Source organism: Phocoena sinus, chromosome 1 (genome assembly GCF_008692025.1).
Source record: "Phocoena sinus isolate mPhoSin1 chromosome 1, mPhoSin1.pri, whole genome shotgun sequence".
NCBI lineage: Eukaryota > Metazoa > Chordata > Mammalia > Artiodactyla > Phocoenidae > Phocoena > Phocoena sinus.
Genome location: NC_045763.1, coordinates 16782984 through 16805093, shown reverse-complemented (window position 1 = coordinate 16805093; position 22110 = coordinate 16782984). Strand labels below are relative to the sequence as shown.

General features: G+C 55.6%; 1 protein-coding gene across 11 annotated transcripts in view; it reads left to right on the top strand.

The window, feature by feature from the left end:
* RAP1GAP (RAP1 GTPase activating protein) overlaps positions 1-22110 on the top strand; it is a 66175-nt gene that overhangs the window by 21354 nt on the left and 22711 nt on the right. For 9 of the 11 annotated variants that reach the window (XR_004346304.1, XR_004346302.1, XR_004346300.1 and 6 more), the window contains exons 3-4: positions 15176-15269; positions 21895-21930. Coding sequence is in view for 3 of the 11 variants with exons in the window: in XM_032608982.1 (XP_032464873.1) it covers positions 15176-15269; positions 21895-21930 (130 nt within the window). In the remaining 8 variants the exon portion in view is untranslated. Of the gene's footprint in view, positions 1-8419; positions 8522-15175; positions 15270-18946; positions 19135-21894; positions 21931-22110 lie in introns of those variants that run through there. The other 2 variants (XR_004346301.1, XR_004346299.1) reach the window with 2 other exon arrangements.

Genomic DNA, 22110 nt, shown 5'->3' with positions numbered 1-22110 from the left:
AAGCCAGACACAGTTCTAGGGACTGCAGATTCAGTGGAAAATGAGACAGGCGCAGTCCCTATCTTCAGAGAGATTGATTTGGTCAGTTCTTTACCTCTTTGAACCTCAATTTCCTCATGTGTAAAACAGGGAGTAGGGGAGACAGTCTATAAAAGACGCCCCCCCAAAATACCAAAAAGACAAACTCTGATGGTTGTGCTGAATTTTGAAGCAAGAGTACATGCTAACAAGAGCTGACCCTTACTTGGAGCTTAGCCAGCATGCTGTGTTCCAAAGCCCTTTCCATATATCGATGAGTTTAATCCTCACAACCCCATGAGGCAGGTACTGTCATTACTCCTGGTTTAGGGCTGAGGAAACTGAGGCATAGAGAGGCCAAGTAACTTATTCAAGGTCTCTTGGCCAGGCTGAGATTTGAACACGAGCAGCTGGGCTCCAGCTTGTGCATCACCCTGTACTGTGAAGCTGTGGGGTGATGGATGGAGTCATGGAAGGCTTTTCCGAGGAGGTGGCATTTGAACCAAAATCTGGAGAATGAGAAGAGCCACTTGAGAAAGCAGCAGATGCAAAGGCCCAGAGGCAGGAGTGAGTTTGGTGTGTCCTCAGAACAGGAAGGAGGCTGGTGTGGCTGAAGAGATGTGGGAGAGTGAAGCCAGGGGTGGATTTAGAAAGGGGGAGGGGCCAGACTGAGAGTCTCCCAGGCAAAGTAGGAGTCTGGCTACAACATCAGTGACTGACATGCAGAACCACTGAGTCTCAGATTCTTGGCTTTGTGAAATCTTAGAATCAGAGAATTTGGGCCTCCTAGAATCTTTGGAGATGGAAGAAATGTTTGAGGCACCCTCCTATGGCCTCCCACTAAACAAGGAACCCTCTCTTGGTTCACAACCCTTTGAATATTGGAAGAAGACTGTGGGGGGGCCCCTGAGGAAATCGTACCTTTATTTTCAGTGGCTTTGTAGACCTCCTGAAGCTCATCGTCCCTGGCTGAGACCATCATGACCTCTTGGCAGCTCCTTGACTAGCCTTTGTCGCTCACTCCTAGTGATAGGAGGCTCACTACCCTTGGAGTATCCCATTCCATTCCTCAGCAACTCAGATGGATTTCAAAATTCTTCCTTACTTCCTTCCTTACATCTAGGCCTGAGCCTAGATGCACCTTCTGGGTGTCCCATCCCTGACAGTGGCCCTTTAGTGAGACAAGGATGGGGATTTTTTATCCCCAGGTCCACTGTTTCTTGTCTAAACAGTCACTCATCCTAGCCCACCCTCCTTTACATCCTCCATTTAGCTCAGTTTGTGCAGGCCTTGAAGCCCCCTTAGTTGTCCCTCTCTGCCTTCCTAGGGCCAGACAATGCCCACTCCTGGGGAAGGCCACTTCTTGGGCAGGGGGGACGCCTAGGAGAGACTCCAGACCAGAGAGGCCCCCTCTTCCAGGAAAGAGCTCTCCCTAACTTAAGGAGATAAGAGAAAGTCTCCTTCAGATGGGTTTTGGTCCTGGGTCTGCCGCTATGTTTCTGTGTGACCTTGGGAAGTGAATCCCCGTCTGTGGGCAGTTTCCCCATGCCCACCTTCGGCACAATCAAGAGGCAGAGATGGGGTACTTCCTTGGCAGTCCAGTGGTTAAGACTCCGCGCTTCCACTTCAGGGAGCATGGGTTCGATCCCTAGTCAGGGAACTAAGATCCTGCTTGCTGCGAGGTGTGGTCAAAAAAAAAAAAAAGGGAGGCAGAGATGGTCCTGGAGGGCACTTGCAGCTCTAAGTTTCCCAGTCTGGTTGGCCCTGCTTGCCTCTACATCCCAGCAACGCTCAGGCTTAGGTCCCTTTGTTTGGGAGGTGCAAAGAAAGATGGGGGTTCTGTTTTCAGGCAGATCTGAGTCCAGATACCGACTTCAACTTTTCTTACTTGCTGTGTGGCCTTGCCCAAGCTACTTTTGCCTCTCTGAACCTCAGATTGCTCACGACAATAAGAACCAGGCTCCGTACCCCACGGGGGGCTTAGAATGAAATAAGTTCATTGTGTGCACTCAGTGGATGTTTTCCCTCTCCCTGAGCATTTGCATTTTGAGAGAAAAGACACATTAAACCAAAGAGAGACTCATTAAAATTTTAGTGCTAGAATTTTAGGCCCTGTGGAGGTGGCTTATTTGAGGAGAAGTGATTAAGGAGGGGACCTTTCTGATATCCCTAAATCCCATAAAGACTTTTCTCTGCTCAGGGTCTCTCCCAAGACAGTCATTCCTTCATTTAGCAAATTAATTCAACAAATATTTAATGTGGGAATGCCCTCCAAGGGCCAACCAAACCCCATGCTGGACACTGGGGACATGGCAATGGAGATGACAGACAAGGCCACTCCCCTCGTAGAGTTCAAGGGCAGGGGGGAGAATAAGGAAAGAGAGGGTTCTAAGGGGGGGGGTGATACGTGTTGATGGGGCAGATGTGGGGAGTTCTGAGAGCTCAGAGAAGGACTCCTCTCCCCTACCTGGGAATCAGGGGAGGCTTCCTGGAGGAGGTGACCCAGAAGCTGAAACTCAAAAAACAAGTTGAAATGGGCCAAGTGGCAGAGTGTCTGTGCGTGTGTGGTGTGGGAGGGAGGGCCAGCGCCAAGAGAGTGTTCCGAGAAGAGGAGGTGGCAGGTCAGCAACGTGGAGGAGAAAAGCATTTGGTGGCACTTGCGGGGCACAGGACGGAACTGGACCTGGCAACAGAAAGTGGGAGAGGCAGCCACCAGCTCATGTCCCTGTTAGCCCCACTGGGATTTCCTGTGGGTGCCCTAGAGGGTCTGAACCCCCAAGCCACGATGGGGCAGAGGCCTGCCAGGGCTGCCCATCACCCACTGTAAGATGGGCACTCCCCACTGTAAGGGCTGCCCTGCTCTGTGCTGTCAGTCTGGGGCTGTGTACAATGGAGGATAACTTCTCTGGGTCTTATAAATTAAAGGCCATAAAAGCACCTACCCTGAAGATTGTTGTGGGGATTACGTGAGAAATGTATGCCAAGGTCCAAAACCAAAGTGATGCCAGTGATCGTGGTCCCTGCCGTGTCATCCTTACAAGCTGGTCCTTGCAGTGGGGGCAGAATCGCTCAGTGTGTGGACTCTGCCCTCTGGAAGTTCACTGCCTGCCGGGAGGCAAGACCTGCCCACACTTGAGCATGCTCCCAGCCATGGGCACTGACCTTGACACTGGCCCTGAGAATGCTGGCTTTGCAGCCAGCCAGGTCTGCACTGAGTCCTGGCTGGGTGACCTTGGGCAGTACCTCCCTGGCTGAGCCATGGTTTCTTCCTTTGTGCAGCGGGGTTATTAGTCGTCACCACCTCAGGGTGAGAGGAGTGAAGAGGTGCTTTTATAGGGCCAGCGCAGCCTAACAGTGCAGCTCTTTCAGACCATGGGAAGCCCCGGTAACCTGCAGAAACAGCACTCTCGCTCTCTGAGGCTCATTTTCCTATCTATAAAATGGGAAGGTTAGCTACAAAACACTGTCGTGCTGGGGTTCTTGTGGAGTCTGATAGTCCCTAATCTTGACCTGGTCTGACTGATTGCTGTGTGACCCTTGGGCTAGAGACTTAACCTCTCTGAACCTCAGTTTCCACACCTGTAAACAGGGACAATATTCACCTCACAGGATCCTTTCAAGGATTCGTTAGCCATTTGCTTGTTGTTTTTTTTTTAATAAATTTGTTTATTTTATTTATTTATTTTTGGCTACTTTGGGTCTTTGTTGCTGCCCGCAGGCTTTCTCTAGTTGCGGTGAGCGGGGGCTACTCTTCGTTGTGGTGCGCAGGCTTCTCGTTGCGGTGGCTTCTCTTGTTGCGGAGCACGGGCTCTAGGCACGCAGGCTTCAGTAGTTGTGACACGCAGGCTCAGTAGTTGTGGCTCGCAGGCTCTAGAGCGCGGGCTCAGTAGTTGTGGCGCATGGGCTTAGTTGCTCCGCGGCATGTGGGATCTTCCCAGACCAGGGTTCGAACCCTTGTCCCCTGCCTTGGCAGGCAGATTCTTAACCACTGTGCCACCAGGGAAGTCCCTCGTTAGCCATTTGTTCATTCAACAAATACTTATCAAGTCCCTGCCACGTGTCGTCTAAGAATTGGGGATACAGCGGCGAACCTGAGGTGCCTGGTGTGTGGCCTCATGCAGTTCACCTTCTAATGCAGGAGACAGATGCAAAACGAGCTAATGGGCAAATAAGGTGAATTCACATGGGTAGTGGGTAGTGAGTGACAGGGTGGCTGGGGAGGGGATACCCTTTCCTAAGGGTATCGGGGAGGGCCTCTCAAGGCCTGAATGGGAAGGAACTGACTGTGGGAAGGGTGATCCAAGCAGAGGGCAGAGTATGTGTAAAGGCCTTGGGGCAGGAACAAGATTCCTTCCCTTCCCCAAATCTGGAACATTCCAGATCATCTCCTGGCAGCATGTGGAAGGTGGCTGAGTAGGCAGGGGTGTTGGAGGCCCATCCTCTCTCAGAAGAACTGCTGCTCACGAGGCAGGCCTGGGGGAGGGGGGTGGGCACAGTGGGCAGGCATGCAAGACCAGGCTTGGGTTGGGCCTCCGGTGAGATGGGGCATGTGGCAGAAGGCGGAGCCTCTGAGCCCAAAGGTGTGGGGCCGACTGCAGGGGTGGGGCCGACTGCAGGGCACAGGCAGGAGGCCAGCCTGGCGACTACCTGGCTGATCCCCCCTGCCCAGAAGTATTCTGGGGTCTGGTGCAGAGACCCGGGGCCTATTTCAGGAGGGGTTTGGGGGAGGGGAGCAAAGGAACTTAGGCTGGCTTTCTCTCTCTCTGCAGCCAACCTGGGCCTGAGCACCAGTCATAGCGTCCTCCGGCGTTTCCCAGATCTGGCCCACCCACGGGCCAGAGGTTCTTTGAGATGCCCCCTATACACACGCACATTTTCCCTATGCACACTCCTAGACTTGACTCTTGTCCAGGCAGCTTCGTCATGAGCATACAGCTATATACACATTCGCTCATGTAGCACATCATAATCGGGCATCGACTGTGTGCCAGGCCCCCAAACAGATCGGGTCCGCACCTGCAGAAGCTCCGTGATCTGATAATCACACTGTGACAAGTGCAAACCCGGGACAGGCTTCTGGGAAAGCTGGTCAGGGTAGGGGCAACCTGACCCAGTCTGAGGAGGGGGCTCCAGAAAGACTGTATAAGAGTGTAGCATGGGGCTTCCCTGGTGGCGCAGTGGTTGAGAGTCTGCCTGCCGATGCAGGGTACATGGGTTTGAGCCCTGGTCTGGGAGGATCCCACATGTCGCGGAGCAACTAGGCCCATGAGCCACAACTACTGAGCCTGCGCATCTGGAGCCTGTGCTCCGCAGCCGCGATAGTGAGAGGCCCGCGCATCGCGATGAAGAGTGGCCCCCGCTTGCCGCAACTGGAGAAAGCCCTTGCACAGAAACGAGGACCCAACACAGCCAAAAATAAATAAATAAAAATTAAAAATGAATATCTGCTTATAAAAAAAAAGAGTGTAGCATGTAGGTGTGATGGGGGATGACGGGGGAGGGTGGAACAGGTGGAGGGTACGGTGTGTGCAAAGGCTGGGAGGTGGGACAGACGCTCAGGGCCTCGTGGGCCACGTGAGGCAGTCGAATCTCCATCCTGCACGTGGCGGGAAGCCACGGGGGGGCTTTTAGGCAGGTGGATGACGTGATAGACACAAACATGCTCGCCTACAAACCCACGCATGCCCCAGACACGAGCGTGTTTTCTCCCACCCACACTTCACGTTCCTGCCAGGCCTCCCACCTACATCCTCACCCACGGAGTTGCACACACCCTGTCGCACCAGCAGGCAGCACCGCAGAAAACCCCGTGCCGGTTCCCAGCAAAAGTGTCAGACACTCGCCCCAGTTGCTTGCTGATTTTGTGGAGCAGCGCCCTCTGATCCAGCCCTTTGCACACTCCACATTTGCACAGATGTGCACGTGCCCCCTCCCAACCACCCCCACAGTGTACAGGATCATAACCCTCCCCTGCACATGGAAGGTGACTCCTAGCTGGGGCAGTACTTTCATACGCGTTATCTCACTGAATTCTCCCAGCAGCCCTGCGTGGAGGAATTATCAACACCATTTTACAGCTGAGGAAACTGAGGCTCAGAGAGGTGAAGTGACTCTCCCCAGGCCACACAGCTAGAGCTTGGCCAAGTCAGAATTTGAACTCAAGTCCATCTGGCTTCTAGATCTGTCCATTGGTCCAGCCAGACTCAGGAGCACGCATCTGTGTTCCTCTCCTCTCCAGGCTCTCACTGAGAAGGCGGCAAGGAACTTAAAACGCCAGTTTCTTCCAGAAACACGTTGATCAACTTGGAAAGTTATTTAGAGCCCCAGTGCATGCCCATCCGCCTGGCAACCTTGAGGCCTTGGGGGTTGGTTCCAGGGGTGGGGCTGGGCACCTGCCAGCCTGCTAGCCTGGGGCAGCTTGGGGCTGGGACCTGACTCCTGGAGCAGAGGCTTCATTTATTTGCATTTGCAAATGAGGCAAACAGCCTTGTCTCCGCACAGGCTGACCGTGGCTGGCCTGGCTCCCAGGACCTGACCTCTGAGGTCCCAGGGTATAGCCCCGAGCCCAGCAGCCTGGATTGCTTCTCTCCTGCCTTCTCTCCTCCCTGCCCCTCAGAGCAGAGTGCCTTGTGTAGGAGAAAGAGTGTGGGCTTCAGAGTCAGCCAGAACGAGGGTTACAGCCCAGCTCTGTCACTACTGCTGGGGGACCTTGGCCATGTTGTTTAACCTCCCTCTGTGTCAGCTTCTCCTTGGAATACGGAGTGAAGAGTATCTCTTTCTTAAGATGATTGAGGAAGGTAAAGGAGTCAGGTACTCAGCTGACTCAAAGGACTCAGTTGTTTTAATCTTTCTTTCTTTTTTTTTTTTTCTAATGACAAAAATAATCAGTGCTCGTTGTAAAAATCCAAACAATACAGAGAAATATATCCTGTAGAAGGCAGAAGTTCCTAGTGGTCCTGTTTCCCAGAGATAACCTATGTGAACTTTTACATGTAATTTAAAATTTTTACAAGTGAGATTTTTTGGGGGGCAACCTGTTTTTTTCCACTTAACAGTATACTTCAAATTCCCTTTTCCGTCAGGACTAGAAACCTCCTTTGTCACCACTGCATGGTCTTCCACGGTTTGCACATGCCTTGTGTGTTTAACCACCTTCCAGGTTTCAGCTATGGCAAACGCTGCTGCAGTGGATGTCCTCTGTTCATATATTTTTGTGCTTTTCTGTAAGTATTTCTGGGGGATAAATGCCTAGAAGTGGAGTTGCTGGGCCAAAGAGTGTGCACATTTTCATCCTTAATGGGTGTGGCAAGCAAACCGGCAGAGGAGTAGCAGCAATCCATGTGTCACGGGAGACCCAGGAAAGTCCATCTCCTCGAAAGAATGGGAATTTATCCACTGCCTCTGCCCTTGACCACAGACCCTGGAGTCAAGAGGAATCGATTCCACATGTGGGAGGTGCCTGGCAGGTCATCTAGTGAACCCCCATGCTCCCATTATTCTCCCTGTTCCCATACTTTGGCATCTCCCCCTTCATCCCTTCCTGCCTTTGCTTGACGGGGAGCTCAGTACCTTACACGGCTCTATTCATCACATTATTTCTCATGTGGGACTCTGGTCTACCTTCTCACGTCTTTCACCCAGGAGCCCTGCCTCAGTCCTCAGCAGCCTACAGAGGAAGGAAAAAAGGAAGAGAGAAGGGAAGGCCAGGAAATGCTCATGGTTAATATTTACATACTTTACGTGTATGAACTCATTTAATCCTCACGACAACCCTTGGAGGCAGACACAGTTGTTATCCCCAAATTATAGATGAGGAAACTGAGGCTCAGAGAGGTTAAGTAACTTGCCCAAGTCCCACAGCTGTTAAGTGGCAGAGCTAGGATATAAACCCAGGCAGTCTGGCTCCAGGCCCCACACCTCTGATGTTATACTGTCTCTCCGGGCAGGAGCTTGTAATTTATTGAACAACATCTACGGTATTCTCAGCTTCTGCTCACCAGTGGCCTGGAACCCATGAGGGAGCAAACCCACTGGCTAGGAGGAAGACGGATGGATTTAACAAGGCCTCAGCACTGCAGGGTTTAGCATCTGAGCAGTGAGGCCACAGAGCACCAGGCACAGCTAGAGAACAGTCCGGGCGGTGTCACTGGGCTTTGCTTTGAGGGGGGTGAGGCCTGGCTCTGATGCCAACGCCCAGCACCATTGTCTGGCCCAGAGCGGGCGTCAGGACGTGTGTCCTGAATGAGTGACTAAGCACAGGAATGAAGGGCACACGGGGGAGTGGGTGGGTGATGGAGTGAGTGAGCGAAGGAATGCATGGAGTTCAGCAAGGGAGACCCCCTGGGCTGCAGAGGCTGGGAAAGAACGATAAGGTTAAGGAGGGAGGCGGGGTGTGGGTGGCGCTAGGACTGAGCAGCCGATGGGTGCTGGGAAAGCCCCTGCGCATGAGCTCCGGCCACCCTTTCCCTGGGTGCTAAGGGCGGCGGCCTGTGCCGGCCCATCGGTAAGTTGTCCTGTGCCCACGTAGGCAAGGGCTAGAGCCGCTGGGTTTGGGCTTCGGGTGTGATACCATGGGCGAGTCATCAGCTCTGTCCCGGCTTCACTTTCCTCCTGTGTAGAATGGAGGTAACGAACGTTACCTGCCTTCGGTTCCTTGTGAGGCTGTAGAGAGGGTTTGGAGGGAAGGAAGTGTGTAAACTGTAAAGTGCCAGGCGGGATAAGCAGATGTTGTCATTAGGGAGCAGGAAGGCCCCGTGGCTCGGCCACCTCAGCGTCACTCCTCCCTCCTGCCCCTGCTGCAGGGAGGGGTCAGTCCCCGGGGAGGAGGAGGGTCAAGCTTAGGCTGCTGCAGGCGTTGGGCCACCTGGGCAGGGGAGGCACTGGCGGGCAGCTGGCGGATGGGAGGCCCGGCTCCCAGGTGCTGTGCCCCGGGTGGGGGCCAGTCCCATGACCTCCTTTCGGGGCTGCCAACCTGTTGTTTGCTCAGGAGGCCGCTGCCTGGCGCAGCTCTGGGATCCGGTTGTCTCGGCGCTCAGCCAGCTCAGGGTGAGCGTGCGGTGCCCCCGAGCCCCCTTCCTGCTCCCCTCTGCCCTGCCCGGTGCCTGAGAGCCTCTCCTCCCGCCCCCAGGGGGGCCCTGCCAGCTCTGCGGCTGGGCGGCTGCGAGACCCCGGCCCATCTTGCAACCTAGCTGAGCCTCTGCTTCCTTATCTCTGAAATGGTGTGAGGATGACAGCAGCCTCGGTCAGAGCTGTTTTAAGGATTACAGGACATCACAGCGCTGGGCTCGCCTCCCACCCCCACCCCTTGTCTCCTGTGCCCTCAACACTCCCTCTTGAGTCCTGGCTGAGGTCAAAGGTGCCTGGGGAAAGGAGAGCCAGGAGCAGCCATGCCTGTGTCCCCGATGCCCCTGCTCTTGCCGCCTCTCCCCATGGGCCCCCAGAGGGGGCCCAGGCCTAGCTTCAGAAACTTGCTCACCGGCTGCCCCTGGCCACCTTCCCTGGAACCTTGGCAAGGCCAGGGGCAAGCAGTGCCGGATGGTTGAGCTCCGGAGACAATGGGCTTCTGTGGCCCCCGGGGGGAGGGGGCAGTTCCAGGGTGGCCTGTAGCCTCTGGTTTCAGGAGATTAGAGTCCTCTCAGACCTGACACCGCGGCTGGGAGGCACAGGCAGCCTCCCAAGCCCCATCCAGAGGGCCCTCTCTCAGGGGACTGAAGGTTCACAGGAGTGACCCTCCAGGGCGGGACCCCTTCTCACTTTGAGGTCTGTGCCCTTTCCCCATCCCCCCGCCCCAACGTGAATCACCAGTTTGGTAGAACCGGTTGATCTCATGAAGACCAGAGAGATTCAAGGGACCCTGAGCTCTGGTGACCCGTGCTGGGCTGGCCTGGACCCCTTAGGCCCCGGTCCTGGGCTAGCCCCCAACAAATCCTTCTCAGCCTTATGTTCGTTGGTTGGCTGAGCCCCTCTTCTGCCCTCCTAACACCCCCCAGGACTGGATTCCCAACTTGTGTGTGTGCCGTCCAGCACCTGCCCGGCTACCCTGCTCCCCATCACAGGACCCCTGCCTTGGTGGTCATGTGTCACCTGCTCTGGCCACCAGAGTTTCACCTGTTTCAATTGCATTTTAAAGCATGAATGGTTTACCGGGGAGAAAAGAAGGAAAAAGGAGCTCCCAGCAAAGGGCAAAGCCTGTGCAGAGGCTCAGCAGTGGGAAACAGCGCGTTTGGAAAGCTGCCTGCAGCCCAGCCAGGTTAGGGCAGGAAGCGGCGGGTGGGGGCGGGGGGATGAGGCTGGGAGACTCGGCAGGGGTCAGACCCACCTGGGGGCCTCCGTTCAGGGCAGCTCTCTCTGAATGGCCAAAGGGCCAAGTCCTACTCACAGGATAGCTCAGCCACCCGTCTGGTGCCCTGAAAGGGTGGGTTCTCTGGGAGAGCGGCTAATAATAATAATGGCAAACACTTCTACTGGGCTTACTTGCTTACTCTAATCTGTGGCTTAGGAGGTGGGTACATTGTCTCTCATTTTGCAGATAAAAGACAGGACCCTCCCACCAACTCTCCAGCTGGTTAACAGGTGGGAAGCAACCCAGGGAGGCATCTGGTCACCCGTCCTCCGTCTTCCCTTTCTCCCCAATCACACCTGGGTCTGACCTGCAGTTCTGCAGAGTGTGGACACCCCCCTGAGAGGCCCCCCACCCCAGCGCAGCATCTGTGGCCCTGGACCGGTGGTGGCCTGGTTCTAGTTCCTAATCTGCTCCCGCCTTGCTGGGTAACTTCAAGTTGGTTGTTTAACCTCTCTGAGCCTCAGTTTACCCTTCTGGGAATGGAGGATCCTAGTGACTGCCTTATCTCCCGCTCCAGTTCCAGTGAGACTTCCAGGAGTGAGCAGATAAAGAGGGCTTTTGAAAAGTAGAAAAAGCTGCACTCACGACACTGCAATTATTACTGTTACCTCAATATGGAGATAAGGGAGGGGGAGGAGGTGCAGTGACAGTTGCCAAGTTACCGGGAGCTGTCTGCAGCAGCTTCCGGCCTGGCCCATCCCACTCAGGAGCTGGGCCACTGGGTCCCTCCCCAAACACCCCGCCGCACCCTTTCCCTGGAAGAGATGGGCACTCCGAGAGGGAGGGGAGCTGGGGCCAGATGGCTGGCGGCCACACACCTGCAGGGCCGGAAGGTGACCCTGGAATGTGGCTGGCCCAGACTCCAGGTGGGCTCTGGCTTTCTGTGTGACCTTGGGCAAGTCACCTCCTTTCTGGCTGCCGCCTATTCCTGTGTCCAGGTGTCCTGTACCTACAGGCAGGTGTCCAGGCCAGACAGGGCAGCATTGGAGCTGGACCTAGAGAAGATGCTTGGCGGTGGCAGCAGGAACCCGGGGCTGTGATGGGGAGGCCGCTGGGGGCTGGGTGACAGGACTGAGGGCCTGGGTTGAGAGCGGCTGTGATGCATGTAGTAGAAGAACCCTGGGCTAGAGTGAAACCCCGGCACTGCCCTTTCCCTGGAGTGACCTTGGGCTTGTCACTTAACCTCTCTCAGCCTCAGTTTTCTTATCTGGACAAAGGCTGATAATAATCCAACCTCACAAAACTGCCATGGTGATTGAATGAGACAATGTCTATGTAAACTGTAGAGCGCTGTGCAGATATGACTGCGGTCCTGGCCAGGGGAACAGAAAAGTGGGGAGAGTTCCCCGTGTCCCAGCTGCTGCGTGTGCAGGAAGAAGGCAAAGCATTTTAAGCTGAGCCAGGCCCTAGGGTCAGGAAGGTTTCCAGAGAAATGGGGAGCGGGCAGAGACTTGGGAGACCCCCGTGTGAACAGAATGATGGAGGTCGGGAGGAGACAAGGGTGGGATAGGAGAGAAAGGGGAGGGACAGAGAGATTCAAGTTCATGAGAGGGAGGAAAATAACCAAATAGGGGGAGGTCTGCGGAGACCAGAGGCGGAGGAGGGTGCATGGTGGGCTAGAAAGGTGGGGGAGAGGTGAGGAGGGCTAAGACGAGGGAGAGGAGGCATCAGGAGGGGTGGGGGAGGGAGGGAGGCAAGAACCTGAGTTTATTCATTTCTTCAGAAGCCCTGATTGAGCAGCTACTATTTTCTAAGAGATAATTGTGTAACATTAGGGCAGCGTCTAGATCCGACGGTTGGAGGTTCAAAGCCTCTGTATTTCACTATCAGCGTGACCTTGGACACGTTGCTTAACCTCTGTGTCTTAGTTCCCTCCTCTGAAACAGGATTAAATGAGGTAATACAAGTGAAGCCATTCGCTCAGGGTCTGCACGCGGTATGTCCTGCATCAGGGTTGGCTGCCCTTGCCGTTGTTACTGTTATTATTATTTTTTTTGCGGTACGCTGGCCTCTCACTGTTGTGGCCTCTCCCGTCGCGGAGCACAGGCTCCGGACGCGCAGGCTCAGCGGCCACGGCTCATGGGCCTAGCCGCTCCGCGGTATGTGGGATCTTCCCGGACCGGGACACGAACCCGGTCTGCATCGGCAGGCGGACTCTCAACCACTGCGCCACCAGGGAAGCCCAGTTACTGTTATTATTACTTCCCTGATGTGACGTGCTGGGTCCACAGGGCTGGCTGCCCATGCTCTGAAGTTCAGATCTTTGGCTCTGGAGTGACAAACCTGGGTTCAAATGCCTGCTCTGCCTCATTAACTGTGCGACCTTGGGCAAGTTAATATACCTTTCTGAGCCTCAGTTTCCTCATGTGTAAAGCAGGTAGATTTTGAGCACCTGCCTCACTGGGGCGCTGTGAGGATTAAGAAAACTCATGGAAGGCACAGGGAGGCTGTGGCCTTTGTCATTATTGTCCTTCTATCCCTGCAGAGCTAGGATGGATTGGGGCAGGCAGGACCCAGGGCCTCCGATTCCTGCGCTTTTCTCATCCTGGAGCCCCTTGCTTCCCCTACCCCTTAGGGCCTCAGCAATGACCTTTGAGGTGGAGGGGTTGCCTGTGCGGGGCAGACTCTGGACAGCCAGGAACTGGAGAGCTGAGGGCCTTGGGCAGCACTCCAACAGAAGCAAGAGCCCCCTTGTCTTGAGAGACCTACCGAGTCCTGTGCCAACGTGAGCAGTCCTGCATGAGGGGGCACCTGGACACAGGGAAATGGAGACGGGTTCTGGAAGGGGAGCGTGTTGGGGAGCTGCTGCCAGGCTGACCTGCAGTGGCTACACCCTGAGCCTTGGGGTATGAGAAGGGACAGACAGAAGGACAGCACCCGAATAGCTCAATCATGGGCAAAAACCTCCACTCGGCAGCCAGGGCCACCAAGACAGTGATCTCTACCATCAAGGGGACCCAGCTTCATCTGGGCTTCAACTCCAGGGCTTCCTGGCCTTTGGACAATCTCTGCTCTCCATGCTGACCTGGCTGTGTCAAGGGCATGGCTTTAAATTCTGACACCCACTTGCTAGGGGAAGTGGCTTCATCTCTCTGATCTTTAGTTTCTCCATCTGTAAAAAAGGGGAAAAATAATGCCAGCCTCCCAGCACAGTAGTGAAGGTGTAATATGCCTGACACAGTTCCAGGCACATAGTCGGTCTCAAGGGTCCCCACGGCAGCCTCAGTGGAATTTGCCCGGACCATTTCTATGGGCCTCTCTCCACTCCCCCTTCCCCAGTCTCTCCCCGTGTCACTGTACCTTGTAATCTACAGAAACCTGTGTTTAGGCCATTGCTTTGCTCACAGACCTTTAATGCCTTCCCACTGCCAACATTCATTCATTCACTCACTCATCCATTTAACAAATACTTAATGAGACCCTACCATGGGGAGCCAGAGTTTACCATGAATGCATGAATACCAGAGAATTCATTGAGTGAATAGCTTCTAGCTGCCCAGGCTCTATGATGAATTTGTTCTGGAAACTGAGGCTGAGAGGGGTGTGTCACTGATTTAAGGTCAGTGCCTGGGAATATCTCCCCTACAACGATGCCACAGGCCTAAAATGTCACTGCCACCATGTCTATCTTCTGGGTCAAGCTCTACCCAGTTCAGGACCCCCTTTTAAGGTGCTAGCCCCCCTGGGAGGTGGAGAGGCATGCATCTGGTACCTGCGGCGGGGCTATGGACAGTTCCTCTGAGCTGTTTCTCCCTGAGTAGCTGGGCCCAGGGGAGCCAGCAAGGGGGCTCAGAGCTTCCCCAGCGTCTCCTTCCTGGGCCAGGTTCCCACAGGCCCTTCCCCTCTTGGGGTGTGGCAGTCCCAGCTCCGCCTGACTCAAGCTGGCCGTGGCCTGAATGACTCACCCTCTCAGGACCAGCCTTCGAGGGACTGGGGCGGGGGTGCAGCCACATCAGGGTGGCCCTAGGTGGTGGGTGGAAGCCAGGACTGCTTGCCCAGCCCTGGGCCACCTGGGTCCCAGGAACCACTGGGCACTTCCTCTCCCTGACCCCAGAATGAGCCTCCCCGGCAGGCTTTCTAGGGTAATCGGAGCTGACTTCACCCTCACCAGACCTGCTTCCTTTCCTCAGGGAGGGCCGTGGGTGTGGGCAGAGTCTGGGCTTGGTGTCAGTCAAGCGCCACTCAGATGCTGCTCTGCTGCTGGCCCGCTGTGTGACCTCTGCGCGCCTCTGCGTCCTCATCTGTAAAGTGGGAATGCCAGTGTGGCGAGGAGTCTGTGCCCTCAGGCCTGGAAGGAGGGGCTTGGCGCGGGACCTGGCACATAGTCGGCCCGATGAGTGTCCGTTATTGTTATTGTCATTAATAATAGCGATGGCCCAGGTGGCCTCTCAGCCTTAAGGCTACTCTGTCCCTAAAGGCTCAGGGAGAGGGGCATAGAGGCTGGGCTACCTTGCTTAGTCCAGAAGTCGGGGCTCAGCCCTTTACAGCAACCCTCACTGCCCCCTGCCTCAGTCTGCCCATCTTCAGAATGGGCTGTGGACATCCTCTTGGCTGGAGTATGGGTTAGGGAGGCCTAATGGAGAGCTGGAAGTGAGACCCTATCTACAGCTGTGATCCCTGGGGAAGGAGAGCCTGTTTGGCAGCCCTGCTCAGGAAGCCCTTCCTCTCCTGCCTCCTGGGGAACCCAGGGCCCCCTCCTCTGTGAAATCTGTCCCCCTTAATGTCCCCCAACTCTGAGAGTGACTCTCCCTCCCAAAGTTCACAAATCTCCCAACTTGGGGCCCTCCCTGACCTCAGACTCTTTTTCTCTTCCAGGAGGAGTGATGGGCAGAACCTGCGCTTCCCTCAGGCACTAGACCTGCCACGAGTGGACTTAGCTCCCTCCCAGACTGCTTCACTCCACCCTAAGGTAAGTGCCCACCTCCCCACGGCCCCTGGTCTGGAGAGGCCCCCCCACCCCGACCCAGGGCCAAGAGATACCTAGGAATGACTGCTGTGCAGAAGTAAAATGTTTGGGTAGATGCTGCTTGGGGTTTAGCGCCCCCGCCCAAGGGTATACAACTCCTCACCCCTGGGTGGGCCTGGTACAGTCTCAGAAGTTGAACCAGGGTCTGTAGAACTGTTGGGGGCAAAACAACTGGGAATAAACTGGCCAAACAGCTATTCTTCCTTATATTCGTTATCAACATCACCATCAGTTTCCTCACCTGTAAATCAGGTGTAATGATAATACCCCACTTCCCAGGGCTGCTGTGAGAGGCAGCCCTCTGAAGTGGGGTAAAGTGTGAAAAGTGATGATAGAACACTCTGTGCACAATATCTGGCACAGAGTAAGAGCACTATACATGAGGCTATTCTTGTTGTTATCATCAAAATCAAATGTTTGCCCAGCACCTGACCTGTGTCAACTTTGTGTTGGGCACTGAGGTGCCAGAAGTCAATCTGACACAGACCCTGCCCTCAGGGAGCCATAGTCCAGTTAGGAGATAAATAACTAAACAACTTATACAGGGTGTCAAATACCAGTAATAACCACTAGCATTTATTGAGATTTCCTATGTGCCAGGTGGGTACTTAATGCTTTACGTGCAGTATCTCATTTCATTCTCAAACTCTAACTACTATGTACTTATATTAGTACTCTTATTAGTCCCATTTTGCAGATGAGAAATCGAGGCTCAGAGAGGTTAGGTTACTTGCTCAAAGACACATAGGTAGGATGTGATGGGTCTAGGACCAGAACTCATGTTATCTGACCAGAGTGCCTAGTCTGGTGGCATCTCTAATGCAGAGGGTAATAAGCTCTCACTTTCGTAGTACACTTTTCAGTTTCTAAAGCATGTCCACAGATATCATGCCTCTTGGTCCTTCCATCAAACCTTGGTGGTAGGCATTCTCCAGATGAGGATCCAGATGCTCAGAGAGGGGAAGTGGTTTTCCCAAGGTCACACAGCCAGGAAATAGCAGAGGCAGGATCTGCCAAGCTCCTTTCCCAGTGCTCTGACCTGGAACAAGGGCCATATACTTCTTCTAGGCCAGGAGGGCACATGTCCAAGGAAGGGTGTACTTTTGGATCACCACCTCCAAGGGGGTCCAAGTGCAGCGGGTCCTAGGGATCGTATCAAGGGGTTCTTGAGATCCTCTCCTGTTGTCTGTGCCTGGGCGACAGCCCAAGACTGGGCCATATGGATCCTGGGACCTGGCAGGTAGGGAGCGACTCCATGGCAGCTGGGCTCAGAAGTGAGTCTCCCAGTCCCTCTCCCCATAAGCATCCAGTAGGAGGCCTGGGTTCACTTCCCCTTGCTGGGCCTCAGTGTTCCTGTTGGAAAAATGAGGGTTAGAAGAGCCCATCTCCCTGAGTCCTGCCTGCTTGGCCAGCCTGGGGCTGGCCTTCTCAGGTTAGCTCTGAGCTACCTCCCCTCTGCCCAGTTTGGCTAGAAGCCTCCATTTGTGCCAATACAGCCCAGCCGGCTGCGGGCTCCAAACTGCCCCATCCCAACAGCCCGCCCCCACCCCAGAATCAAGACACAGTCTGTACATCGTACTCCTTTGACAGCAAAGGAAACCAGGGCCCAGAGAGACTGGGTCCCCAGCAAACCAGTGGTGGGGCTGAGGGGTCCCAGGTCTGTGACACATTCTCCACTCCCCCTCCCCCAGCTCTGCACACATTTATAGTGTTGATGGTGGAGCCAGTGTGAGGGGCAGTTGACCTCCCTGTGCCAGTGGGCAAATCCCTGCCCCTCTGTGGGCCTCAGTTTCTGATCTGGAATATAGAGGTGGCAGTTTCTTTTCTACCCACCTTGCCAGCTTGCAATTGGGGGATGACTGTGAAGGTAATTTTGGAAAGTTCAAATTAGGAAGCTGAACTATTATCAGGATCGTTACGTTCCCAGGGCAGGACAGACACCCAGAAAGGACATCCCCCTCTCACTGGGAAGCCGCATTTGTATAGACACTGAGTTATCCAAGACCCTCCTACCCTGCCCTGCTGTAGGATTTTTTTCTGCTTGAGGATTTAGAAATCTGCACACATGTACATACACAGCCTACCCACACCTACATACACGGGTGCATTCACATGTCTGCAGACGTATTCAGAGACTCGCACGTGTACGCATGCATGTATATACAGATACACATGTACAAACACACAAATATGCACACCCAGGATGTCCCCATCTGATCTCAGTCACACACATCTACACAGCTGCAAGCACACATGTGCACACCCTCCACTCCTGGCACGCAGATGTCTCCGGTGATGCGAGCAGCTCTTGCCTCCTCCCAGTGTGGGAATGAATGTTTCTCTGGCTGCATTTCGATGGGTGCCCGGAAGCGCTCAGGCCTGGAAGTGCCTGCGTGAATCAATATTTGCTGCTGTTAATTATTAAAAACAAAGCTACACTGTGTCTGGAATACACATCTCCAGAGTTCCCACCGGCTTCCTGGGCTCCAGCTTGACCCAGGGCCAGGTCTGGGGGAAAGGAAGGTGCGGTGCTTTCCTTCCAGGAGGCCTTGGCCCTGGAGATGGAGAGTGGTGGGTAGCTGCCAACAGCTCCTTCAGGAAGCTGAAGAGAGGTTGGGTACTGAGCTGGTGGGCAGCCCTGCCCCGCAGGGTCTGAAGCAGCTGGTGTTGACTTGGCCACAGCTCAGGAAGCAATTGCTGCTTTCCCAGCATCTGTCTGGGGAGGGGATGCTGAGGCCCTGCCCCCCACTGTACAGTGGCAGACACAGTGCAGGATCAGCTGGAAGGGCTTTCAGAGGCCTTATATTTTACAGATGGGGAACCTGAGGCCTACAGAGGTGGCAGGGACTCACTCAGGTCTACTCAGCAAGTTGTAGCAAGGCCAGAGCTAGAACCTACATATGCTTAAGTCTTCTCCATGTGTGGGTCCTTGGCAGGCCCTGTTCCCTCCCTCTCCCAGGATCAGGGGCAGTTAGGGACAGGTATGGGCATGGGGCCTGGGGAAGGGAGGGTACAGGTCAGCCACTGGCAGGCATTAGAGGGGGGTGGAGGTGAGGAGGTGGGAGGGGAGAGAGCTCCAAGCCTTTCCCTGGATTCCTAGTTCTGCCTTTTCCAAGCTGTGTGATCTTCAGCATGATATTTTCTCTCTTGGAATCAGTTTTCTCTTCTGTAAAATGGGGATGACACTCGTACCTCTTGAGTTGTGGGGCGAGGATAAGACTTGCAAAGGGTCCAACATTAAGTAGATGCTCAAGAAAAGCCCTCTGTCTCCAAGGTAACCGCCCTCAACCCCCGCCACTTCCTCCCCGACTTCAAAGCCCAGCCCAAGAAGCCCATCCCTGAGGCCCTAAGGCGTGGTACCCAGAGTTTGGGAAGGTAGAGGACGCACGCTATGGGTGCGCTGAAGAGCCTTGGGGCCCAAGGGCCCGCGCCGAAAGCTCCCAACGCGCTAGCAAGAGCGCGCAGGCGCAGTGTCCGGGGCGGGGCCTCCTGTGTCCCCGCCCCGGATCCCCGAAGCCCCGCCCCGGTCCCCGCGCTGCCCGTACCTGGCGCCCCGCCCCCTCAGGGCCCGGCAGCCTGGCGAGCCCAGCGCAGGCAGCGCGCCGCGGGAGCCCGAAGCCGGGAGCGCGGAGCTCGGCGCTGCGGGGCCCGGGCCGGGGTTCGCGCGGGCCGGAGCCGGCTGGGTCAGCTAAAGCGCTGCCGGGGTGGGGGCCGGGGCCGGGCCGAGCTCAGGATGGCGCAGCCGCGGCCCCTGGAGCCCCCGGGCCGTCCTCGGAGGGGATCACTGCCCTCTGGGGCCGGCTGGCAGGTGAGGACCAGGGCGAAGGCGGCCTGGCCGAGGGGGTCTGCGGGAGACGGATCAACCCAACTTCTCCGGAGCCCGGCAGGCTCTGCCCCAGTCAGGGCGGGTGTGCGAGGCTCCGTCATGGAGGGTGTGTTAGCTTCTGGGCTGACACACGGCCATCGAGGCCACAGGGCACACCCCTGCCCTGGGGTCCCAGGCCTTGAGCTCTTTCTGCAGCTGCCTACGGAACAGAGTGCTCGTGGTTGCACTGTGGCTCTGGGCTACGGGGGCACTCTGTGTGTGTGTGGATGTGTGTGTGCGTGTGTGTGGATGTGTGTGTGTGGGCGCTAGCCTTGGGACCACTTCATCCATCCCCTTCCCCCTTTAGGAAGGGTCTGAATGTCACAATGTAGCTTTGCTTGGTGCCCTGGGGCACTTCACTCACAGCCTTCCATGTGTCAGAGCGTCTGATGCACTAGTGAGGCTGTATCTGTGGGTATCACTTGTTGCTGTGTGTGCGCTCTGGGTGACAGTGCCATGTGTCAGTGTTTATGTGGCTGTGACTTCCAGTGCGTTGTTTCTGGCCATGTAATGCCATGTTACCCTGAGTGGGGTATTCTGGGGGACATCAGTGCACCTGTATCACTGGTGCTGGGACTGTGCTGGGCTGAGGTTACGTGGCTCACCCAGGCACAGATGCTGGGGGACATCGGTGCACCTGTATCACTGGTGCTGGGACTGTGCTGGGCTGAGGTTACGTGGCTCACCCAGGCACAGATGCTGGGGGACATCGGTGCACCTGTATCACTGGTGCTGGGACTGTGCTGGGCTGAGGTTACGTGGCTCACCCAGGCACAGATGCTGGGGGACATCGGTGCACCTGTATCACTGGTGCTGGGACTGTGCTGGGCTGAGGTTACGTGGCTCACCCAGGCACAGATGCTGATGTTGTGCAAGGTGTTGGCTGACAGGCGTGTTTGTCTACCTGGACTGCAGATGTGTGTCTGTGGTCTCTGCTCTAATTGCCTGTGGAATTGTCTCTTCCAAGCTCAGAAGTGTGGGGTGTGGCCACCGGGGCTGTGGGTCACCATCTCCTGTGGACTCCTGTCGTGCATTTTACAGGGTGGGTTTTGCCTCTGTGGACAGGCCTCACAGTATGCACATGGGGTGTCTGTGTCTTGTGATCTTTAACAGACAGCTCCGTGTAGTGTGTGTGTGTGTGTGTGTGTGTGTGTGTGTGTGTGTGTGTGTGGCTCAGACCAATGCCCCTCATCCTTGGCGATTAACCACTTCCATAGTTGCTGCATGCTTTTTCTTTTTCTCAAAACTCATTTAATGTTATGGGATCAAGTCTGTCATGTCTGTTATGCAGGGAGTGTGACTGATGGGGAAGGGTGAACTTGTGCATGGCAGTGGGGCTCTGTGGCTCAGTTTCCGTGAACGTACCTGCCTGTGTCTGCGAGCGCACGTTGTTTTGTCTCTCGGCACGTGGATGTGAGAGTAGTTTTGTGGCGTTCGTGTAGCTTCGTGTGCAATTACTGGCGCAGTTGCGCAGATCTGCCTGGGGGTGGGTTTGCATTTGTGTGTGCGGCTCTTACGGGACATAGACCTGTATGTGTGTGAGGGAGTGTGCTGTTGTGTAACGTAGGACACTGACACGTGTATTTGTATGTGAGCATGTAGCTGTAAGGATTGATGTACACAGACCCGGTGGGTTTGTGCGTGTGGGTTTCTGTGTGTTTGCTTTCTTTGGTACAGTGAGACTGTGTTTAAATATTGGTGTGCAGGCCTGTGTGTGTTTGAGCAAGAGAGAAAGAGAGAGAGAGGGAGTGTGTGTTCCCTGGTGTACAACCCCATAGCACATGTGCGTGTGAGCTCAGGCAGTGCCCCCACTGGACAGCAGGAGCGACTGAATTGAGGCCTTGGAGGTGCTGGGGGAGGGGCGCTCTCCTAGAGACTCTGGGGGCTTCCCAGGCCCAGCCCCCAGCTCCGCCAGCCGGCAAGGATGCCGCCTTCCAGGAAGGCTCGTAAGGAGCTGGCGCTGGAGAGGCTGAAGCTGCCAAGCACAGCTGGCAGATGCCCGGATTAACCCTGTGTGTGCCCTGGCTAGCCTCAGGAGAGGCTGGCTGGAGTGTGAGGAGGGAGGAGGGAGGAGCGGGAATGTGTGGACTCAGACACAGGTATTGGGCCCATGGGACATCCCAGCATTCTCTCCCACAACAGACGCCCAGCCCACACTGCTTGGGGGGGAGGATGGGGCCCTCCTTCCAGAGGTGAGTGGAACCACAGACCCTCCTGAGGATCCCAGCTGGGCTCGTCTCTGGACCTGGGACCTGGGACCTGGGGCTCTTCTGAGGGGTCCGTGGGCCGATCCGGGCGCTGCCAGTCTTGCAGTGACATGGGGGAGATGTGTCTCTCCCCAAAGGTCAAGCACCCTTCTTTGTCTGAGGCAACAGCCTCCTCCTTTGGGGAAGGGGACTGAGTGGGGTGGGCTGCCTGGGGAGGGTGCTGGACTCTGGGCAGACTTCTCCGGGCAGTTGGTCAAACTCTGCCAGTCAGTGGCACAGAGCCCCATCCTATGATGTCCCTTCCACTCCCTCTTGCTGCTTGGACAGGTCCACGGTGTTTGGTCCCTTCCACTCCCTCTTGCTACTTGGACAGGTCCACGGTATTTGGTCAGAGTTGGGGCACCAGGAGGGCTGGGGCAGGTGGAGACTTCTCGGAGACTTGCAGGATCAGCTGGGCTACCCCGGTGCTGACCTGCTCTCTCCATCTCTGTTGCAGAACACAGATCTGTTTGAGATGATTGAAAAGATGCAGGTGAGGTGGGCTCTGGAGCCCGTTCTGGGGAGCCACAGAGGGGGCTGGACTGGGGGCGGGGGGCCCTTGCTGTATCTGCAACCCTACATCTCTCTGAGGACGGGCCGGGAGCTCTCGCAGACCGTGCCAGGAGGAGATGTTGGCAGTGTGCTGTCCAGAGCCCTTTGTCTGGGGATGGGG